Below are 19657 nucleotides of genomic sequence, written 5' to 3'. Positions count from 1 at the left end.
AGTGGCACATGAGGAAATGGAACCCAGGAGTCCTGATTTCCAATATTAGGGTTTATTGCCACGAGAAACTTGCACTGGTATAATTTACAGTGGGCAGTTAAACCGGTGCAAAAGATTACGGACATTCTTAGTTCAGTTAAAGTGTGGCTCATTTCTGGGTAGCGTAGGGGGCAGGTTTAACGGAACTACAGGGCAGTAAGCCATCCTCACACCCAATTGCGGTGTTCACCCGGGAGCTTGCACTGGTTCAACTATTATAGGTTTAAAATCCGATTTAAATTATCCCTCTGCATCGCCGGTTCCCAGGTAGCAAGGCCCAGTACTGCCCCGCAACGGGGATGGGCCTGGGCCTGGGCCGGCCCGGCGCTGACAGGCCGCGGCTCGCGACGGGCGGGCGGGCCGCCTCGCGGCTGGCTGTGGTGCCACGCGGCCGTGCGGGCACCGCCCCCTCACGCTCCTGCCCGCCGGCTTTCAAATATCGCGGGATTCTGCGGCCAGGTGGGGGAGATGTTACGTTCTGTTGGTGCTTCGCAGGAATCGCAGTCGGAGCGGAGCGGCCATTGGAGGGGGGAGGAGTCGCTGCCGCCCCCCCGCGGCTGAGGTGAAGACCGGGCTTCTGCGCCCTCAAGGGCTGAGCCGCCCCGCCGGTTTTCTCCTGGGGCGGGGGGTGGCTGCGCTGCCGTGGGGGGACTTCCGCCCGTGCCGCGGCACGTACCGGGGAGAGTGGCCCCTTCCCCGCAACGCTGCGGCGGGGCCCGGGGGAGGCCGCCTGAGGGGCCCGGGGCCCGCGGACGGCTTGGGGGCAGGGTGGGTTGTGCCTTGTCCCTGGGCGGAGCCGTGTTCACGCCGGCTGGGGCAGCCTGGAGCGGGGCCATGGAGCGAGTTCCGTGGTCCCGCCCCAGGCGCCACTTCCCAGGGAGGGGCTGGAAACCAAGCCCCGGCGCGGGGCGGAGGCCGCAGCTGGAGCTCCGGGGCAAGGCGGTAGCTGAGCGGTGTCCGAGCGAACCGATCTGGGGGGTTACGCTCAGCCAGTCCCGGCACGGGAGCGCGGAGCGGTGCGAGTGGAGAGCCCGCGCCGGGTCGCCGGTCTGCTGTACGTATTCCCCGCTGTAACCTCAGCGGCTGCGTGGTGGTGGGGGAAACTGATTTCTTGTCCGGAAAGTCCCCTTGCCTGCTTAGAGCCATTGGACAGGTACCAGGTGTGATTGAAGGTTAAGCTGCCGCTTGACCTCCCCACTCCGCTAACGTTGGTGGCTCTTGACTTCAGATTTAGCAAACCTGACCCATTGTGAAAGAGTAAAAAAACTGGGTGTGCTTAGTGTTGACAAAAGAAGAGGAGGCAAACACTTGTTGTCAGGGATGATCTAGCTTGATTTTTGTCCTGCGACAGCATAGGGGCTGGACTTGATGACTTCTTGAGGTCTCCCTTCCAGCCCTACATTTCTGTGATTCTGTGGAGTTACTCTTCATTTACACCAGCGTCAAGTGAGAAGAGAATGAGGCCTGGGAAAAGTTGTCTTTTCATTTTACAGATTTATAGAAACCTGCTTTCTCTGCTGGAAAGTCTACTGTTTCATGTCATTTACTGGCTTTTGTACAGATAACTACCGCTGAGCTGCGATGTCTTTTTGTTTTTACAGTTCACAAATAAGGAGAAAAAGATTTTTCAAGGAATCAAGATTGTACAGATTGGGAAAGTCCCATGAGAAGCAAGGAGCTTGATCAGCTTTTCACTGCTCTTTGTCCATGTTCTTCTGGAAGAAAAGATGAAGATTGACTTCATATGAAAAAAATAATCTCTGTAACCACTGACCAAAATTATGTGCTAAAATCAGAAATCTTGACAAAAATGGGAATATTTGTGTTTTTTGTGATTTACAGTCTAATCTTAACCCTGATACAAGGGCACAGTCTGTTCACCTGTGAACCAATTACTGTTTCCAGGTGTACAGGACTGACATACAATATGACATTTTTTCCAAATATGATGGGACATTATGACCAGGACACTGCTGCTGTCCAAATGGAGGTGAGTTGACCCTCCTTGTTTTGTAATATTTGTTGCATTCAAGTAATATAACTGGGAACAATTGGAAAGGAATGATTTATAAACAGATAAATCTTTCTGTCATCCTGTAATACTTGGAAGGGAAGGTAGGTAATGTGAAACAACTAGCTGCCCATTTGAACACCTAGAAAGTGCTTTTCCTCCCTGTTGCAGCCTCCTGGATGTGCAGATAAGGTGTATGACGGCTGTATGCTGTCCTATGCAGACCCTTGCAAGCCAATAGCACACATTACTTTGGCTATTCTGGGCCTCTCTAGGTTGCAGAGCCAGGATTTAGAGCAACTCCCTGAAATGCCTAAATTATGTCCAGTGGCAAGCAGAACCTTTATCAGGCCAGAATCCAAAGGGTATAAAAGTAGTTTAAAGTTGCCTTTCCCACCCCTACCGAGATGCTTTGTTGTGTGCTGTGCATCGAGGAGACTGAGCACATAGTCTCATCCCTACTTCCCATTCTTTGTTTCCTGAGGTCTCCTGACTGAACTTTTTAAAAAGAAAACTGCATCTGTTTTGAAAGTTGACAAGAGAAGCATTTCATACACACAAATTGTTTCTGAAAATCTATAATACACTTCGTTTTTTCTGGGAGCTTGCCATCTGCAGAAAAACCTTGTTAGTTGTTATAGTGGTAGGAAAGCCCTCTTGTTGAGAGACTTGTAAAACAAGTTTCAAAGCTATTTTTAAACGGGAGGGAAAATACAGGGCTTGAAGTACTTAGACATGTACTTGCCAGAGGCTAATGCAAAAGATGGGAGGGGCACAAGGAAAAACTTGAGTGCTTTTATCAGGGGCTGAGGACCCAGTAATGATGCTACCAGCAGGCTGATTGAGGGATTGAGTGAGTAAAGCAATAAGAAGGGAAGAAAAAGCTCTTTTGTTTTTCCAGTACATTTGAGACAATGACCATCCTCTAGTCCGTTTCACTGCTATGTTGAACCCCTTGTCAGTTCCACTGCTGCCCAGTCATGCCAATCACTTACTGGTGCTAGGCACTGGAGCTTTTCGCAGGATGAAGACACAATAATGGATGCTGGAAGAAGGATAGAGCAGCAGAGCCCCAGTCCCTCAACAGCTGCCAGTAGGTCTGTGTGGCAGCTGTGAAACTGACCAGAGTTGTTTAAGGTTGATTCTGCTGCTGCTTGGGACAGCTTTGTCTAGTGGCAGGGGCCCTGGAATTGAGAATAAGTTAATGCTTGGATGGTTATCGTTGCAACCATAAGAGGTAGAAACAATTTATTTTAAATTAAAGCTTAAGTTCTGCAGGAACTCGTCTTCGTCCTTACAATCACCACTTGCCATGAAAATAATCCTTATCATTGTGCGTAGCTATTTGGATTTTTCAAGACACAGAAAGCAGGAATGTTTAAGGCACTGGGTCTAAATTAAGGTGATTCAGGGTCTAATCCTGACTTTGCCATAGACTTGTGTGACCTTGGATAAATTTGTGCGTGGAGGGGACCCTCTGTATGCAGCTGTCCCCAGCTTTGTGTGCAGAAGGGGGGTCTGGTCTCCTTTGTTGGCACCATTTTCTTTTGTCTCATTGCTTTTGACCTTGTGGAGGCCTCCACGCAGGGTCCCGCTTGAGAATAATGAATGGAGACTTGGCAGGCCACTAGGGAGGAGTGGGGTGGTCCAAGGGTGCATATCATCCTCTCTGGTTTTGTGAAAAATCTGTGGTACAGATGATAGAGCCACAGGCGATATTACTGTATCTATATAGCCCACCTTGACTTTTCCATGGCCATCTACAGGGGGAGAGGAAGCTTCTTGTATAGCTTCACTGGAGCCAGGGAGATGTGCTGGGGGGGGGGGGGGGGGCGCAAAGCTAATGCTGAGGCACAGGGCCTCTGTACCGGTGGCTCTACCTTTCCCCTTTGTCTTATCCTCTCCTTTGACAGGGTGATTTGGGGTATTGGTGGTATTCTTTCTTCAGACCTTTCTCCCAAAAGAGAAGATGTGAGGGTGCTCTGCCTCAGTTCACCATCTGTAAATGGGGATGCCACTTCCCTGGTTTGCAACAGAGTTGTATGGCTAAGTTTATTAATATATGTGAGGAGTTTCTATACTGTGACAGGTGACATAGCAAAGCCTATTAATAAACTGATACAGAATTGGGCCCTAAAGATTCCCTGCTTTCTTAAATTACTGTGAAAACAGACTAAACTGTTCTTTCAAAAGTTTACAACTGAATATTGACTTAATACAGCTTTGAAACTTTACTATGCAGAAGAAAATGCTGCTTTCCTTTTTTTAGTAGTTTAACACAGTACCTTACTGTATTGGGGGGTGGGGGTGGGTTTGGTGACTGTGCTGCTGCCTGATTATGTACTTTGGTTCCAAATGAGGGGTGTGACTGACAGGTCAGTTCATAACACTGGTGTTTGTAACTCTGAGGGCTTCCAGCGGAGGGCAGTGAAAATTATTAGGGACTGGAGCACATGACTTATGAGGAGAGGCTGAGGGAACTGGGGTTGTTTAGTCTGCAGAAGAGAAGAATGAGGGGGGACTTGATAGTTGCTTTCAACTACCTGAAAGGGGGTTCCAAAGAGGATGGATCTAGACTGTTCTCAGGGGTAGCAGATGACAGAACAAGGAGTAATGGTCTCAAGTTGCAGTGGGGGAGGTTTGTTGAAACAAATGAAGTTGCTTCAGCTCAGACTCAGTGGAGAAAATAATAAAACGTTTTTGTAAGAATGTTCTATACTGTGGTATTATAGCTATGTTGGTCCCAGGATATTAGAGAATCAAGGCAGGTAAGGTAATGGACCAACTTCTGTTGAAAGACAAGCTTTCTAGCTTACACAGAGATCCTTTTCTGCGTCTGGAAATTGTATTTAGCTGGGACTCTGAGTACAACGTGGAACAAAAAAGGCTTCAGAGGTGATCCTAGCAATTATAGGCCAGTAAGCCTAATGTCAGTACGGAGCAAACTAGTTGAAACTATACTAAAGAACAAAATTGTGAGACACATAGATGAACGTGATTTTTGTGGAAGAGTCTATGTGGTTTTTGTAAAGGGAAATGATGCCTCACTCATCTAATAGAATTCTTTGAGGGGGAGCCAACAAGAATGTGGACATGGATGATCCAGTGGATATAGTGTACTTAAATTTTCAGAAAGCCTTCCTCGCCAAAGGTTCTTAAGCAAAGTAAGCTGTCATAGAATAAGAGGGAAAGGATGGTCCTCTCCTGGATCAGTAACTGGTTAAGACACAGGAAACAAAGGAATAAATGGTCCATTCTCAGAATGGAGAGAAGTAAATAGTGTGGCCCGCAGGGGTCTGTGCTGGGACCAGTACTGTTCAACGTACTCTAATCTGGAAAAAGGGGTGAACAGTGAGGTGGCAAAATCTGCAGATGACACAAAACTACTCACGATAGTTATATCCACTGCAGACCATGAAGAGTTACAAAGGGATCTCACAAAACTGGGTGAGTTGGCAACAAAGTGGCAGATTAAATTCAGTGTTTATATATGCATTACATTGCATTCATCAAATGATGGGGTCTAAATTAGCTGTTACCACTCAAGAAAGATCTTGAAGTCTATGGGGATAGTTCTCTGAAAACATCCACTCAATTTGCAGTGGCAGTCAAAGAAGCTAACAGTGTTGGGAATCATTAAGAAAGGGGTAGATAGTAAGGCTAGGATTTAGTCACTGGTATTTTTAGTAAAAGTCATGGACAGGTCACGGGCAATAAACAAAAATTCATAGCTCATGGCCTGTCCATGACTTTTACTAAAAATACCTGTGATTAAAATCTTGGAGGGGGTGCTGGAAGGTGGGGGGGTTGTTGGGAGGGGCAAAGGGACATTGCTGTTTGGGGTGGCACTGGGGCCAGTGGCACCAGCGGCTGGTGTGGCTGTCGCGGGGGCCACCGACCAGCTGGCCCTGGAGCCATCTGCTAGGGCGGTCCTTGAGTCAGCCACACTGGCCCGTGGAGAAGTCACAAAGGTCGTGGAAAGTCACAGTATCCATGACTTCTGCGACCTCTGTGACAGACATGGCATCTTAATATTAAAAGACAAATTATCATATTGCCTCTATAAATTCATGGTACACCACCTCTTTAATGCTGTGTGCAGATCTGGTCACCCCCTCTCAAAAAAGATATATTGAAATTAGAAAAGCCCAACAAAAATGATTGGGGGTATGGAACAGCTTCCATATGAGGAGAGATTAATAAGACTAGGACTTTTCAGCTTAGAAAAGAGATGACTAAGGGAGGATATGATAGAGATCTGTAAAATCATGACTGGTGTAGAGAAAGTAAATAAGGACGTGTTAGTTACTCATAACACAAGAACCAGGGGTCACCCAATTAAATTAATAGGCAGCAGGTTTAAAACAAAAGGAAGGACAGTCAACCTGTGGAGCTCTTTGTCACAGGATGTTGTGAAGGCCAAGCCTATAACAGGGTTCAAAAGAACTAGATAAATGCATGGAGGATAGGTCCATCAATGGCTATTAGCCAGGATCGGCAGTGATGATGTCCCTAGCTTCTGTTTGCAAGAAGCTGGGAATGGGCAACGGGTTGGATCACTTGATGATTACCTGTTCTGTTCATTCCCTCGGATGTATCTGGCATTGGCTACTGTCAGAAGACAGGATACTGGGCTAGGTGGATCTTTGTTCTGACAGAGTATGGCCGTTATTATGACTTGTCAGTATCAGGGAAATTGTCCATAATAGCTATAGCAGAATACATTATATAGCCAGAGTAAACTATTTTAAAGATGGAATAAACTACTCTACTACAGCTGTAATGGTCAAGTTCCCTGTCTAGACAAGCCCTATATCTTCAGTTTCCCCAGGTCACCTGATTACTGGCAATAGCCTGCACAATTTTTCAGCCTTCGTAGTATGCACATCCTTAAGATATCTATAAATTTTATTTCTAGTCTTTATTTGTTGGTAAGTTGAGATATATGTAAATCAGTCCTTCCTACTGATCCGTCACTCTTTTGTTTTTCTTTGAACTCCCTTTTGTTTGTCAATGTCTGTGTGCTGATAGTGGGCTGCAGTCCCTCCCCCCCCCCCCCGCCCCCATGATTTGAAAGGATTTAAGGGGGGGGGAAGCTGGGAAGTGGGGTTAAGTGGGTCATAGATGTAATAAGCAATAAATCCAGTGTCTCTATTCAGTCCATGATTTTTAGTATCTAGCAAATTTATAAATTTAAGCTCCTAGACTCATCTTTCAAAAGTGTTGTGCAGGTTTCCTTTGAGGAGGAGAACAGAGGTCATATATAGAGTGATGGCTTTGTGAAGAATGTTCACCCACAGGTGGTTTGGTGTTGTGACAAAAGACAAGCTTAAATTAATAACTTTGTTAGATACTGAACATCATGGACAACAGATACACTGGATTTATTGCTTACTATAGCAATCTGTATAGCCCAGTTATGCTTTCCCCCCATTTCCCCTTCTCCTTGAATGGTCCATTGAAATGTGTGTTAACTGCTTATGCTAAAACAACATAAGAACGGCCATACTGGGTCAGACAAGTCCATCCAGCCCAGTATCCTATCTTCTGACAGTGTCCAATGCTAGGAGCATCAGAGGGAATGAACAGAACAGGTAATCATCAAGTGATCCATCCAGTCACCCATTCCCAGCCTCTGGCAAACAGAGGCTAGGGACACAATCACTGCTTATCCTGGCTAGTAGCCATTGATGGACCTATCCTCCATGAATTTATCTAGTTCTTTTTTGAACCCTGTTATAGTCTTCTCTGGCAAAGAGTTCCACAAGTTGACTGTGCGTTGTGTGAAGAAGTCCTTCCTTTTGTTTTAAACCTGCTGCCTATTAATTTCATTGGGTGACCCCTGGCTCTTGTGTTATGAGGAGCAACTAACACTTCCTTATTTACTTTCTCCAGACCAGTCATGATTTTATAGACCTCTGTCGTATCCCCCCTTAGTCATCTCGTCTAAGCTGAAAAGTCCCAGTTTTATTAATCTCTCCTCATCTGGAAGCTGTTCCATACCCCTAATCATTTTTGTTGCCCTTTTCTGTACCTTTTCCAATTCCAATATAATCCTTAGGCTCAATATCTGGAAAACTTCCTGGCTGTAAGATTCATTAGATTTTAATAGTTTTATAGAAGGAAATGTAAGGCCATTTCCAAAGTATTTTAAAATTAGATTACAGGATATTTTCTACTGTTTTGTGAAGAGAAAAATCCTGCCCTGTTGAGGAATGGAAAAAAAGATCTGATCTTGTATTTTCCATTTCTAAATTCTGAGACAGGTGTTCTTGTGTCTGTTATCTATGCTTACAGTGGAGAACGAAATGAATCTAGCTACAGCAGCAGGAAAAAATAAATAGAAGAATTAAAGTCACTGTCAAGGATGTACCAAAAATAGTATCACTTGAATTATTGAAGCAGCGGTAGAAAATAAAATAACACTTCTGTACCAAAAAACACTTCTGTATTTTTCCCCTTCTGTAGATTGAATCAATTTAATTTCTCTATTGACATAATAGATTGTAAAATGAAGCAAACAGTGGAGTTGGGAGAAATAAATCTTTCATAATTAGTTCAGCATTAAACAACAAACCCTTGCAACTGGGAAACATTGACATTGTTTAAGTTACCGTATATCTTCAGCACATGGAGGGTGTTGGTAGGAGAAAAGAAATGCAGCGGCTACAAATGCGGAGTGTCAGGAATTCTGTAAGATGACTGGCTCAGAATACTAACACACTGAAATGTGGATAGATGTTCTTCTAAAATTTTAAGTGAAAATTATCTGGAAGAAGACAAAGGAGATCATGGACTAAAATAGAAAGATTTTGTGGATGGTGGCATGGTATCCTGTACATCTTGTCTTTAAAGAACAATATAGCATAGTGCTCACAAATAATAGTGGCACACCACCCAGGTAAGATGCCTATATAAGTTCTTTAGTATACTTGTAATTTAAGACATTAATGTAATAAGGTGAAGCTTCAGCAGAAGGTGAGAAACAGTTTTATATTTATAATTCAGACATAGTATCCAAATTATCCTACATGCTTCTAATAAGGCTAGCTTTAAGACTAGACCACTATTAGTATGGCAAAGTGGTTTGCTTTCTCCAGGAAAGAGTTGTTGGCTGTATCTCCTTAGAATCACTCTGAAAGTTCAGGAGATGAGCAAATATATATATGAGCACCAGCATGAAGGGTAGTTAATTTTTCTCTTTAGTGTAGAGTTTTATAATGTAATTTTCATTTAACAGCAATTCAGGTAGAAGATGGGAAATTGTTTGTTAGGAAGCATTTATTTGCATGATGTGATGGCTATGCTGGCTTTTGCTGGCCCTTTAGGTGGTGGTTTCAGGTGTATTTGTTTTAACCATTATACAGAAGTGCATAAGGGATAACTTCTTGTGTACAGTACATAGTGAAGATTAATCCACCAGTTTTGGTATTAGTAGTGGTAAGCATGTCAGTAGGAAAAGTACTATGCCTTTATTTAACCTCAGGTCAGTATGGCTATTCATGTACTTGAAGTTAAGCATGTATGTAGCAGAGGGAAATAATCCCATAGTTGAGACCCTCCTTCCAGATGTCATGGTATCCTTCCCCATTGAGGATACCTCTGTGCGGGAGGGAACTCCCGTTATTAGGAAGAGACGGGTAATAGTAATGGCAGATTCAATTATTAGAAACATAAATAGCTAGGTTTGCAACGAATGGGAGAACAGCATGGTGACTTGCCTGCCAGGTGCAAAACTTGCAGATCTCTTGAGACATCTAGACTAGTAGTCCTCAAACTATTGTACTGGTGGGACCCCTTTCACATAGCAATTCTGAGTGTGACACTCCCCCGCCCCTTATAAATTAAAAACACTTTTCAATATATTTAACCCCATTAAAATGCTGGATGCAAAGCAGGGTTTGGGGTGGAGGCTGACCGCTCATGACCCATGTAATAACGTTGTGACCCCCGAGGGGTCCCAACCCCCAGTTTGAGAACCCCTGATCTAGACAGATTTATGTGTAGTGCTGCGGAGATGGTCATGGTACATGTAGCATGGCAAATTGCTGGTACGATTATGATGGGTCCCACGCTTCCTCTTCTTGGAGGGTGGGGTGGGGTTCAGGGCACAGTTTCCTGCTCCTGAACTAGGGTATTTACTGTCCCACTAGTAACCCAGAGAAGGGTAGTGGAGAGGGAGGGACCTGGGACCGCCCTCTACTCGGGGTCCCAGCCCAGGGGCCCTAGGGATAGTGGTAAACCGCTTCAACTAGTGCTTCCTTCCCCTGGGCTACTTCCCTCTCCTGCTCTTCAGCTTGTGGGGCTTCCCCCTCTCTCTACCTAGGGTCTTGGTCTTCTAGCCAGCCACGGCACTTCTTCAGATGGCTCTCTGCTCCAACTCCTTCCCCTGGCTGATTGAAGCAGGAGGCTTTTATCAGGTGACTAGCTTCAGGTGCTCTAATAGGTTTCTATAGATTAATTAAAAGCACCTGAAGCCATTCTTCCCTCTACAGGGAATAAGGCTTCTCCTCATCCTGGGACTTACATATCTCTCCTATATCACTCTCCTGCTGCCTTCTGGCCATGCTGTATTACAGTAGGTACCAATGGCATAGGGAAGGATAGGGGAGAGGTCCTGGAGGCCAAATTTAGGTAAGAGATTGAAGTACAGGACCTCTATGGTAGCATTCTCTGAAATGCTTCAAGTTCCATGCACGGGGCCAGTTAGACAGGCAAAACTGCAGGGTCTGAATGCATGGATGAGATGATGGTGAAGGGAGGAGGGGTTTAGATTTATTAGGAACTGGGGAATCTTTTGGGAAAGGGGGAGCCTATACAGGAAGGATGGGCTCCACCTAAACCAAAATGTAACCAGATTGCTGGCATGTAAAAGCAGTTTTTAAAGTGAGGGCTCTGGGAAAGCTGACAGGTACAGAGGAGTATGTGTTTTGGACTGAGACATCCCTTGGAGGATCTATTCATGGAGATTCTATATGTCCAAGTAAGAAGGAGGACATGGAAGATGATAAAATACTGGTAGGATCTGATGAGATCTGGTTGCCCCTTCTCAAAAAAGATATAATGGAATTGGAAAAGGTACAGAAAAGGGCAACAAAAATGATTAGGGGTGTGGAACAGTTTCTATATAAGGAGAGATTAATAAGACTAGGACTTTTCATCTTAGAAAAGAGATGACTAAGGGGGGGTATGATAGAGGTCTGTAAAATCATGACCGGTATGCAGAAGGTAAATAAGGAAGTGTTGTTTACTCCTTATAACTCAAGACCTAAGGGTCACAAATGAAATAGGCAGCAGGTTTCAAACAAAAGGAAGGACTTCTTCACACAGCACAGAGTCAACCTGTGGAACTCTGCCACAGGATGTTGTGAAAGCCAAGACTATAACAAGGTTAAAAAAATAACTAGATATGCTCATGGAGGATAGGTCCATCAATGACTATTAGCCAGGATGGGCAGGGATGCAAAACCATGCTCTGAAGTGTCCCTGGCCTCTGTTTGCCAAAAGCTGGGAATGGGTGACCTTTAATATTGCAACCTTTAGGTCTGAAATTGAGTGACCAGAGAGATTGAAGTGTTCTCCGACTGGTTTATGAATGTTATAATTCTTGACATCTGATTTGTGTCCATTTATTCTTTTACGTAGAGACTGTCCAGTTTGACCAATGTACATGGCAGAGGGGCATTGCTGGCACATGATGGCATATATCACATTGGTAGATGTGCAGGTGAACGAGCCTCTGATAGTGAGGCTGATGTGATTAGGCCCTATGATGGTGTCCCCTGAATAGATATGTGGACACAGTTGGCAATGGGCTTTGTTGCAAGGATAGGTTCCTGGGTTAGTGGTTCTGTTGTGTGGTGTGTGGAGGATGATGAGTATTTGCTTCAGGTTGGGGGGCTGTCTGTAGGCAAGGACTGGCCTGTCTCCCAAGATTTGTGAGAGTGATGGGTCGTCCTTCAGGATAGGTTGTAGATCGTTGATGATGCGTTGGAGAGGTTTTAGTTGGGGGCTGAAGGTGATGGCTAGTGGCGTTCTGTTGGGCCTGTCCTGTAGTGGGTGACTTCTGGGTACTCTTCTGGCTCTGTCAATTTGTTTCTTCACATCAGCAGGTGGCTATTGTAGTTGTAAGAATGCTTGATAGAGATCTTGTAGGTGTTTGTCTCTGTCTGAGGGGTTGGAGTAAATGCGGTTGTATCGTAGAACTTGGCTGTAGACGATGGATTGTGTGGTGTGGTCTGGGTGAAAGCTGGAGGCATGTAGGTAGGCATAGCGGTCAGTAGGTTTCCGGTATAGGGTGGTGGTTATGTGACCATCATTTATTAGCACCGTAGTGTCCAGGAAGTGGATCTCTTGTATGGACTGGTCCAGGCCGAGGTTGATGTTGGGATGGAAATTGTTGAAATCATGGTGGAATTCCTCAAGGGCTTCTTTTCCATGGGTCCAGATGATGATGTCATCAATGTAGCGCAAGTATAGTAGGGGCATTAGGGGACGAGAGCTGAGGAAATGTTGTTCTAAGTCAGCCATAAAAATGTTGGCATACTGTGGGGCCATGCGGGTACCTATAGCAGTGCTACTGATTTGAAGGTATATATTGTCCCCAAATGTGAAATAGTTATGGGTGAGGACAAAGTCACAAAATTCAGCCACCAGGTTTGCCGTGACATTATCGGGGATACTGTTCCTGATGGCTTGTAGTCCATCTTTGTGTGGAATGTTGGTGCTTCTAGAACTCGATTTCAGACATAAAGGTTGCAATATTAAAAGAAAAAGACTTCAAAAACAGACTCCGACGAGAGACTGCTGAATTGGAATTAATTTGCAAACTGGATACAATTAACTTTAGGCTTGAATAGAGACTGGGAATGGATGTGTCATTACACAAAGTAAAACTATTTCCCCATGTTTATTTCCCCCCCCCCCCCACTCCTCGGACATTCCTGTTTACTGCTGGAAATGGCCCACCTTGATTATCGCTACAAAAGGTTTTCTCCCCCTGCTCTCCTGCTGGTAATAGCTCATCTTAAGTGATCACTCTCCTTACAGTGTGTATGATCTGTGTGTATATAAATCTCCTCACTGTATTTTCCACTGAATGCATCCGATGAAGTGAACTGTAGCTCACGAAAGCTTATGCTCAAATAAATTGGTTAGTCTCTAAGGTGCCACTAGTGCTCCTTTTCTTTTTGTAAATTAGTTTAGAAGTCTTGGTATACTTAACTGTGCTTGTATTTTAAAATGAAGATTGGAATCAGAATGGTGTTTCCTTGCCTTCCTGTTTCTTAGGATTGGGGTGTGTCTAGAATCATAGAAGAAGTTTAATTACTATGTGTGTATGTCTATATAGCAAAAATTCCCAGCCAGTCATGTTAAAATGCAATTTTAGACATGTCTTGTGTGGGAAAATTCTGATCTCACAAACTATTTAAAAATACCCATAGGAAAATTGTTCACATCTTTCACATAATTGAGACATAAGTAGCACTATTTTTCTCTCAAGCAAAAACTTTTATGTAACTTTTGTCAAACTTTAAGGACACACACAGATTCACAAGGGGGGTTTAAACACTTAACTGCCACGTGAGGAACCTAAGTTTAACATTTAGGTGCTATTGGCATTCACAAAATCACTGGTGAGCTTCTGCCTACCCCTGTAAGTGCCTAAGTTTCCACTGTTAAAGTCCCCCAGTTGCCTACGTTTCTGTGCTGGGGCATGCACGCAGCCTAAGTCCTGACAGCACCAAGCAGCTCAGGGCTTAGCTCTCACCTAAGCCCCAGTGAAAGTTCCCCTACCTATCTTGCCTGCAGGGACTGATCTGTTAGCTGTGCTCAAAGTCTGCCTAAGAGCATGCCTAGCAGATCAGGCCCTTTTTACCCAATAACCCAGTAGTTAGAGCAGTCACCCAGGCTTTGGTGTTCAAATCCCCAAGTTGCTTGTTTTGGAGAAGGGACTTGAACTCAGGTCTCCCCTGTCCCCATAGGTGAGTGGCCTAACCAATGAGTGTTAAGTGTTCTGGGGTGGGTCTCTCTCTTGCCCAATGAATACTTATTTATATAAAGTGGAATGGCTTCAATGAGAGAGTGAGAATGACTCTATAGCCTCTGTGGTTAATACACTCTCCTGGGAGACCCAGGTTCCAGTCCCCGCTCCAATGGATATATAAGTATTTTATACAAAGTGGAACAGCTTCAAAAGGAGAGACACAACTCCTCCCTCCTCACCCACAACTACCTTATAGCCCAGGGCACTCACCTGGGAGTAGGGGAGACCTGGGTTCAGTTTCCTGCTCCAAATCGGGTAGACTGGGGAATTGAAAGGGGGGTCTCCCACATCTTGAGTGAGTGCTCTAACTACTGGGCTGTTGGGGGCAGGCCTCTTCCTTCCCCTCTGTTTTGTTTTTTTTTTTTTTCTTGAGAAAGGGCTGACTTTGGCGCCTAACTCCATGAATGGGTTAATGGCTGGAATCCTGAATAGAGATAGGCACTAACTCCAGGCCAAAGGCAAGTGCATAATTGCCTTTGAGGGATGGGGCTTAGGCCACACTCCTCTCATTCAAAAGAAAAGGTGTACTAGTGGCACCTTAGAGACTAACCAATTGGTTAGTCTCTAAGGTGCCACTAGTACACCTTTTCTTTTTGCGAATACAGACTAACATGGCTGCTATTCTGAAACTCTTCTCATTGGCATTTCCTACTGCTTGTTTAGATGGTTCTCAATTCAGCTTGCTGACTTTTGTGAATCTCTTTTTTGGCACCTAGCTTTCCTCATGCATTGTGAGGGAAGCCTGAGCCCCGAACTTGCTGCTGCGAATTCCACTATGTGCGAACCTAAAGATTAGGTGCTGTAACTTTCAGCATTTCAGTGCCCAAGTCCCTCTTTTGAATCTAACCCCAAATGGATTTTTTGAAGTAAAGTAATTCAGTGGTGCACTCTGATGCAGTAACAGTACTTAACCACATATTTTAAGTTTTCAAAACCCTATACAAACATTAATTACAGAGAAAATATACTTAAAGCCGAAGAAAAGACCTGTTTTTGTGTTTGTGTCTGCTATCACTGTAATGTAAACTCTCATCCCAGAAGCAGGGCCTTCCTTAAGATTTATGGGGCCCTAAGCAGTATTATTAAACTGGTGCCTCTATGCCCGATGACAGCCTGAGCTTGCAACCCGGTGGCAGGGGGGAGGCAGCAAAGGATAACAAAATACCCGGCCCGTCTCTGTACCCTCTCCCTGAAGAATGGACATGCAGAAGGTACCTAATTAAAAGCACTAAATTTGGGAATAAAAAATGTCAGTCACAGGTTTTTTGATACGCCCTGAAGTTTGTAAGACATTTATTTGCAAAAACTTTGTAGTAAGGTTGAATCAGCTGTCTTGCTGAATACAACATTAAATACTATGGAATACATGATGCAGCTCTTCTTTGTTTTACATTTTCTTAATCAGTATTTCTAAATTGATTTTATATTTTAAATGTACTCTTAAGCCTTCTTAAAGTAATCATTCCAGATTACTACATATTTAACTCACTGAAACAAAGAGATTGTATTAAATCAGTGACAGAGGTTTACTGTGTTCATAACAATGTTCATTGCTTTTAGAAAAAGGGAACACTAATTTACTTTGTGTGATCTCCATAACAAGAAACAGGTTTATGAAACTTCACGAACTTTAAAAAATATGGCAAAGAGTCCTGTGGCACCTTATAGGCTAACAGACGTATTGGAGCATAAGCTTTCGTGGGTGAATACAAAAGCTTATGCTCCAATATGTCTGTTAGTCTATGAGGTGCCACAGGACTCTCTGCCGCTTTTACAGATCCAGACTAACATGGCTACCTCTCTGATACTTTTAAAAAATGTTTCCAAAGATTTTAGGCATAACAAAGGATTTTATATCTTACTAAGGTACTGATTTTTCTGGAGGGTTCTCCTAAAACTAGTTCGTCAGATAGTCAGAAGTAAAGAAAAGGAAACTCCTTCCAGATAGCTGGACAAAGAAAGGGGTGTTGTCCCTTAAAGGTTTCAGTAACTCGAGCTCTGAAGCTTAGGGAGGTGGGTGGGCTTCAGAGCCCAGATTCCAGCCGAAGCCGCAACTTCAAAGCGCGATCTAAACAAGTATTTTTACAGTGCTAGTGCAAACCCTACTAGCCTGAATCTGTTGACCCATGCTAGGAGGCTTGCTATGTAGACATACTCTGTAAGATCTGTACATATTTTGCTAATTAGTGAACACCAAGTTTCCTTATTATTAAGTAGGCCATCATGCTGGGGTGTTACATCTTCCAAATAGGTTGGTCCCTGTTAGTGCTTCATTTCCTGAAAGTTGATTTGGTAAGACCTTTTTACTTACCCTTACTTAAGCAGTGCTGCTGAATTAGAAAGATGTACTTTTAGGCTAGATAATATTCTTTCATTTAAGGGAACAGAGCATGAGAAATTTTTCATTATCATTCTGCTAAAGTAGCCATTTGTTTTGATCTAAATTAACTCTGAAACCTAACATTGAAAACTTCTGTGCCAACTTTAAGTATTTCATGAATTTTAGAAAAATTGATTTTGTCCCTCATCTCTCTGATCAGCAATGGAAATTATCTTCAGCGTAACTTGATTGCCAGCTCTCTAATTGGATTCTTTTAAAGTTACTTCACAGTTTGAGTAAAATTAACTATATATCTCCAGAAAACTGGTTATTAAATTCCTATACTTTTATCAAGACCAGTTAGGTTATTCTCTTTGTATGAAACAAAATAAGAGTCAAATAATCTTTGTTATGCAAATTGCATTGTGGCTGTGAGATGCTTTGTGTGTATTCTTTCTAGATTGATCAGAGTTTTTGTAGACTTGTAGCTAACCCAGCCAGTTTTACTTTGTGACATGACAGACTCTTAATTAACCTAAGGTCCATGTTCTCTCATGAATTTTTTTCTATAGAGGGTCGGAAATTCCTTGAATTTCAACTCTTGTGATTTCTGGTCGTCTTTGTTGTGTGGGTCGAGGACAGGTTTCAGCATTTATCTCTGTACTTGATCAGTGATGGGATTCAGCCTCCTAAACCAGAGGATCTTCCAGATTATATATGGGGTTCAGTACTACTTCCCACCAATGCCTGATTTTTTTCCCCCCCTCCGTCCCCCTGCACCTGTTCATACCCTTTCCTCATCTGGGCAGCAGTGAAGGTGAGGGTATTAGTGTTCAGTTTTGTTAGGGTGTGTATGTGACAAGTAGGCCCCTTGGTAAAAGGTCCCATGTTCTTTTCAAACAACTCTTGTCTCAAACCTGACAAACTCACTATGCCACACCTCTTGTAGGGTATTTACCTGTGAAGGGTAACATATGGTATCTGTTGAAAACTCATAACTTATCAAGACTCGTAATCATTACAAGATGTATGTAAGTATATTGAAGGTATGCTTTATGGACTTGGAGTAAAAGTTAGTCACCTGGGGATAATATATCTTGGTGATGGCCCATTCAAGCAGGACTAAGTTGTCATCTCTCCTTGGTTAGCTTCCTCTCAATTTTCTAGCTTTGCTCCATCCCACGACTGTCAATGGAAAACCATCAGACACAGCTGCAAATAAATGAAACCACTTTCAGACAAAAAAGGAACGTTGATTTCCAGCTCTCTAATTCATTCTTGCCCTGCCTATGAATAAAGACAAAAGACTGTTTTAGTTAACAAGATGGGGAGAGGCACTCTTTATCCATTCACTGAGGAAATATCTTATCATGTGGGGGTATTTTCATAATTGTTTGAATCTTGGTTCCTGTGAAGCCAGCAAGCTCTGTAACAGACTGAACTTTGAGGTAAAATCTACTTTATTAGATAGGAAAGGAAACTATTAATAATGTAGGTCCTAGTTCGCATTTTGTTGTTTTGTGTTGTATTATTATCATTTGTTTCCATCACTCTCTTGTTTCTAGCTGAATCTCTGTTCTTTCTTAAATAAACATACAGCACTTGTAATAAAATAAATGAAGGTTATGTAGGAGTGGTGATTTAAGGTAAAACTAGTAAACTGGGGTACACTGCTTCTTTGGGGGCAGAAGACCTGGGATTTATGTGAGTAATCAGAGTCACGGGCTGGATATCACAAGGAAATGCTTCAAAGGAACTCAGGGCTGAGGTGCATCTATTGTTAGGCACCTAGGCGAAGATAGGGTTGGCATAGCCCAGAGGAGAGTGCTTGAGTGGTTAACAGCCACCACGGGCAAGGCTACTTCTTGCTAGAGGCCGGAGGTAACAAGGTGACTCTCAGTCCCAGGAACTCCAAGGACCGTGGCAGGTGGAGTAGAGTATATCATGGCGTGCAGCTGTTCCTCAGTTCCTCTACCTGCTACCTCAGAATTCCGGGGAAGGGCCAACCCCACGTAACTCTGCTGGATAAGCTTTCATTGAATACTAATGAGCATGTCTGTGTGTGGTGGGGGGCAGAAGGGAAACATACTGGTGAAGCCAGAGCTCCTCTTTCCCCCAAGCCTCATCCTGTGCCATCCCACCAGCATACACCTCTCTACTCACAGAGGCAGATGGAAGATTAATGGCTCTTCAGTATATTAGGACTGTAAGGTTAACTACTACTTCTTCTGTAAGACCCCGCAAGTGAGATTTCTTTGTATACCAGCAATCCAGTATACCAGATATTTAAAAAATAAGTGTGTGCCACATAGCAAAATAAATTCAGAAATTCAATTATTAGAGTCCTGTGAAATTCTTTTTATTTTCTATAATTTTTGTTTCTCTTGAATTTAGTGTTAGAATATAAGAATGGCCATGCTGGGTCAGACCACTGGTCCATCTAGCCCAGTATCCTGGCGTCTGACAATGGTCAGTGCCAGATGCTTCAGGGGAAATGAACAGAACAAGGTAACTTTGAGTTATCCAACTCCATTATCCAGTCTTAGGTTCTGGCAGTTGGAGGTTTAGGGACACCCAGAGCATGGGGTTGCATCCTGACCATTTTGGCTAATAGCCATTGATGAACCAATCTTCCATGAACTTATCTAATTCTTTTTTGAGCCCCATTATAGGTCTGGCCTTCACAACATCCATGACAATGAGTTCACACGCTGCAGTCAGCCTGTGGAAGATGTACTTCCTCTTGTTTTGTTTTAAACCTGATGGCTTTTAATTTCACTAGGTGACCCCTGGGTCTTGTGTTATGCAAAGGGATAAATGACGCTCTCACTTTCTCCACACCATTTGTGATTTGAGGACTTCAGCAACTCAGCCAGAGGTTATGGGTCTATTAAAGAAGTGGGTGGGTGAGGTTCTGTGGCCTACAATGTGCAGAAGGTCAGGCAAATCAGTGGTTTTCAAACTTTTTGTTTTGGTGACCCCCTTTCACACAGCAAGCTTCAGAATGTGACGACCCCCCCCCCCTTATAAATTAAAAACGGGATGGGGAGAGTTGATTTGATTTAATGGAGGCTCGGGGCTATCAGCCCCATGGAACTGACAGCTCCTGACCCAGATATAACCACCTTATGACCCCCTGAGAGTCACGACCCCCAATTTGAGAACCCCTGGACTAGATCGTGATGGTCCCTTCTGGCCTTATAGTCTGAGTCTGGGGCTGGATCATCTTTGTCCGCATGCT

General features: G+C 43.7%; 1 protein-coding gene across 3 annotated transcripts in view; it reads left to right on the top strand.

Annotated features, from left to right (window-relative positions):
- Positions 1-482: 482 nt before the first annotated feature.
- FZD6 (frizzled class receptor 6) overlaps positions 483-19657 on the top strand; it is a 50718-nt gene continuing 31543 nt past the window's right edge. For 2 of the 3 annotated variants that reach the window (XM_074944002.1, XM_074944000.1), the window contains exons 1-2: positions 815-1093; positions 1641-2029. In XM_074944002.1, the coding sequence (XP_074800103.1) occupies positions 1998-2029 (32 nt within the window). In that variant the 5' untranslated portion in view covers positions 815-1093; positions 1641-1997. Of the gene's footprint in view, positions 602-814; positions 1094-1640; positions 2030-19657 lie in introns of those variants that run through there. The other variant, XM_074944001.1, reaches the window with a different exon arrangement.

The sequence above is a fragment of the Natator depressus genome, chromosome 2 (genome assembly GCF_965152275.1).
Source record: "Natator depressus isolate rNatDep1 chromosome 2, rNatDep2.hap1, whole genome shotgun sequence".
Classification (NCBI taxonomy): domain Eukaryota; kingdom Metazoa; phylum Chordata; order Testudines; family Cheloniidae; genus Natator; species Natator depressus.
Note: the sequence above shows the minus strand (reverse complement) of the source record. Positions and strands in the feature narration are given on the sequence as shown.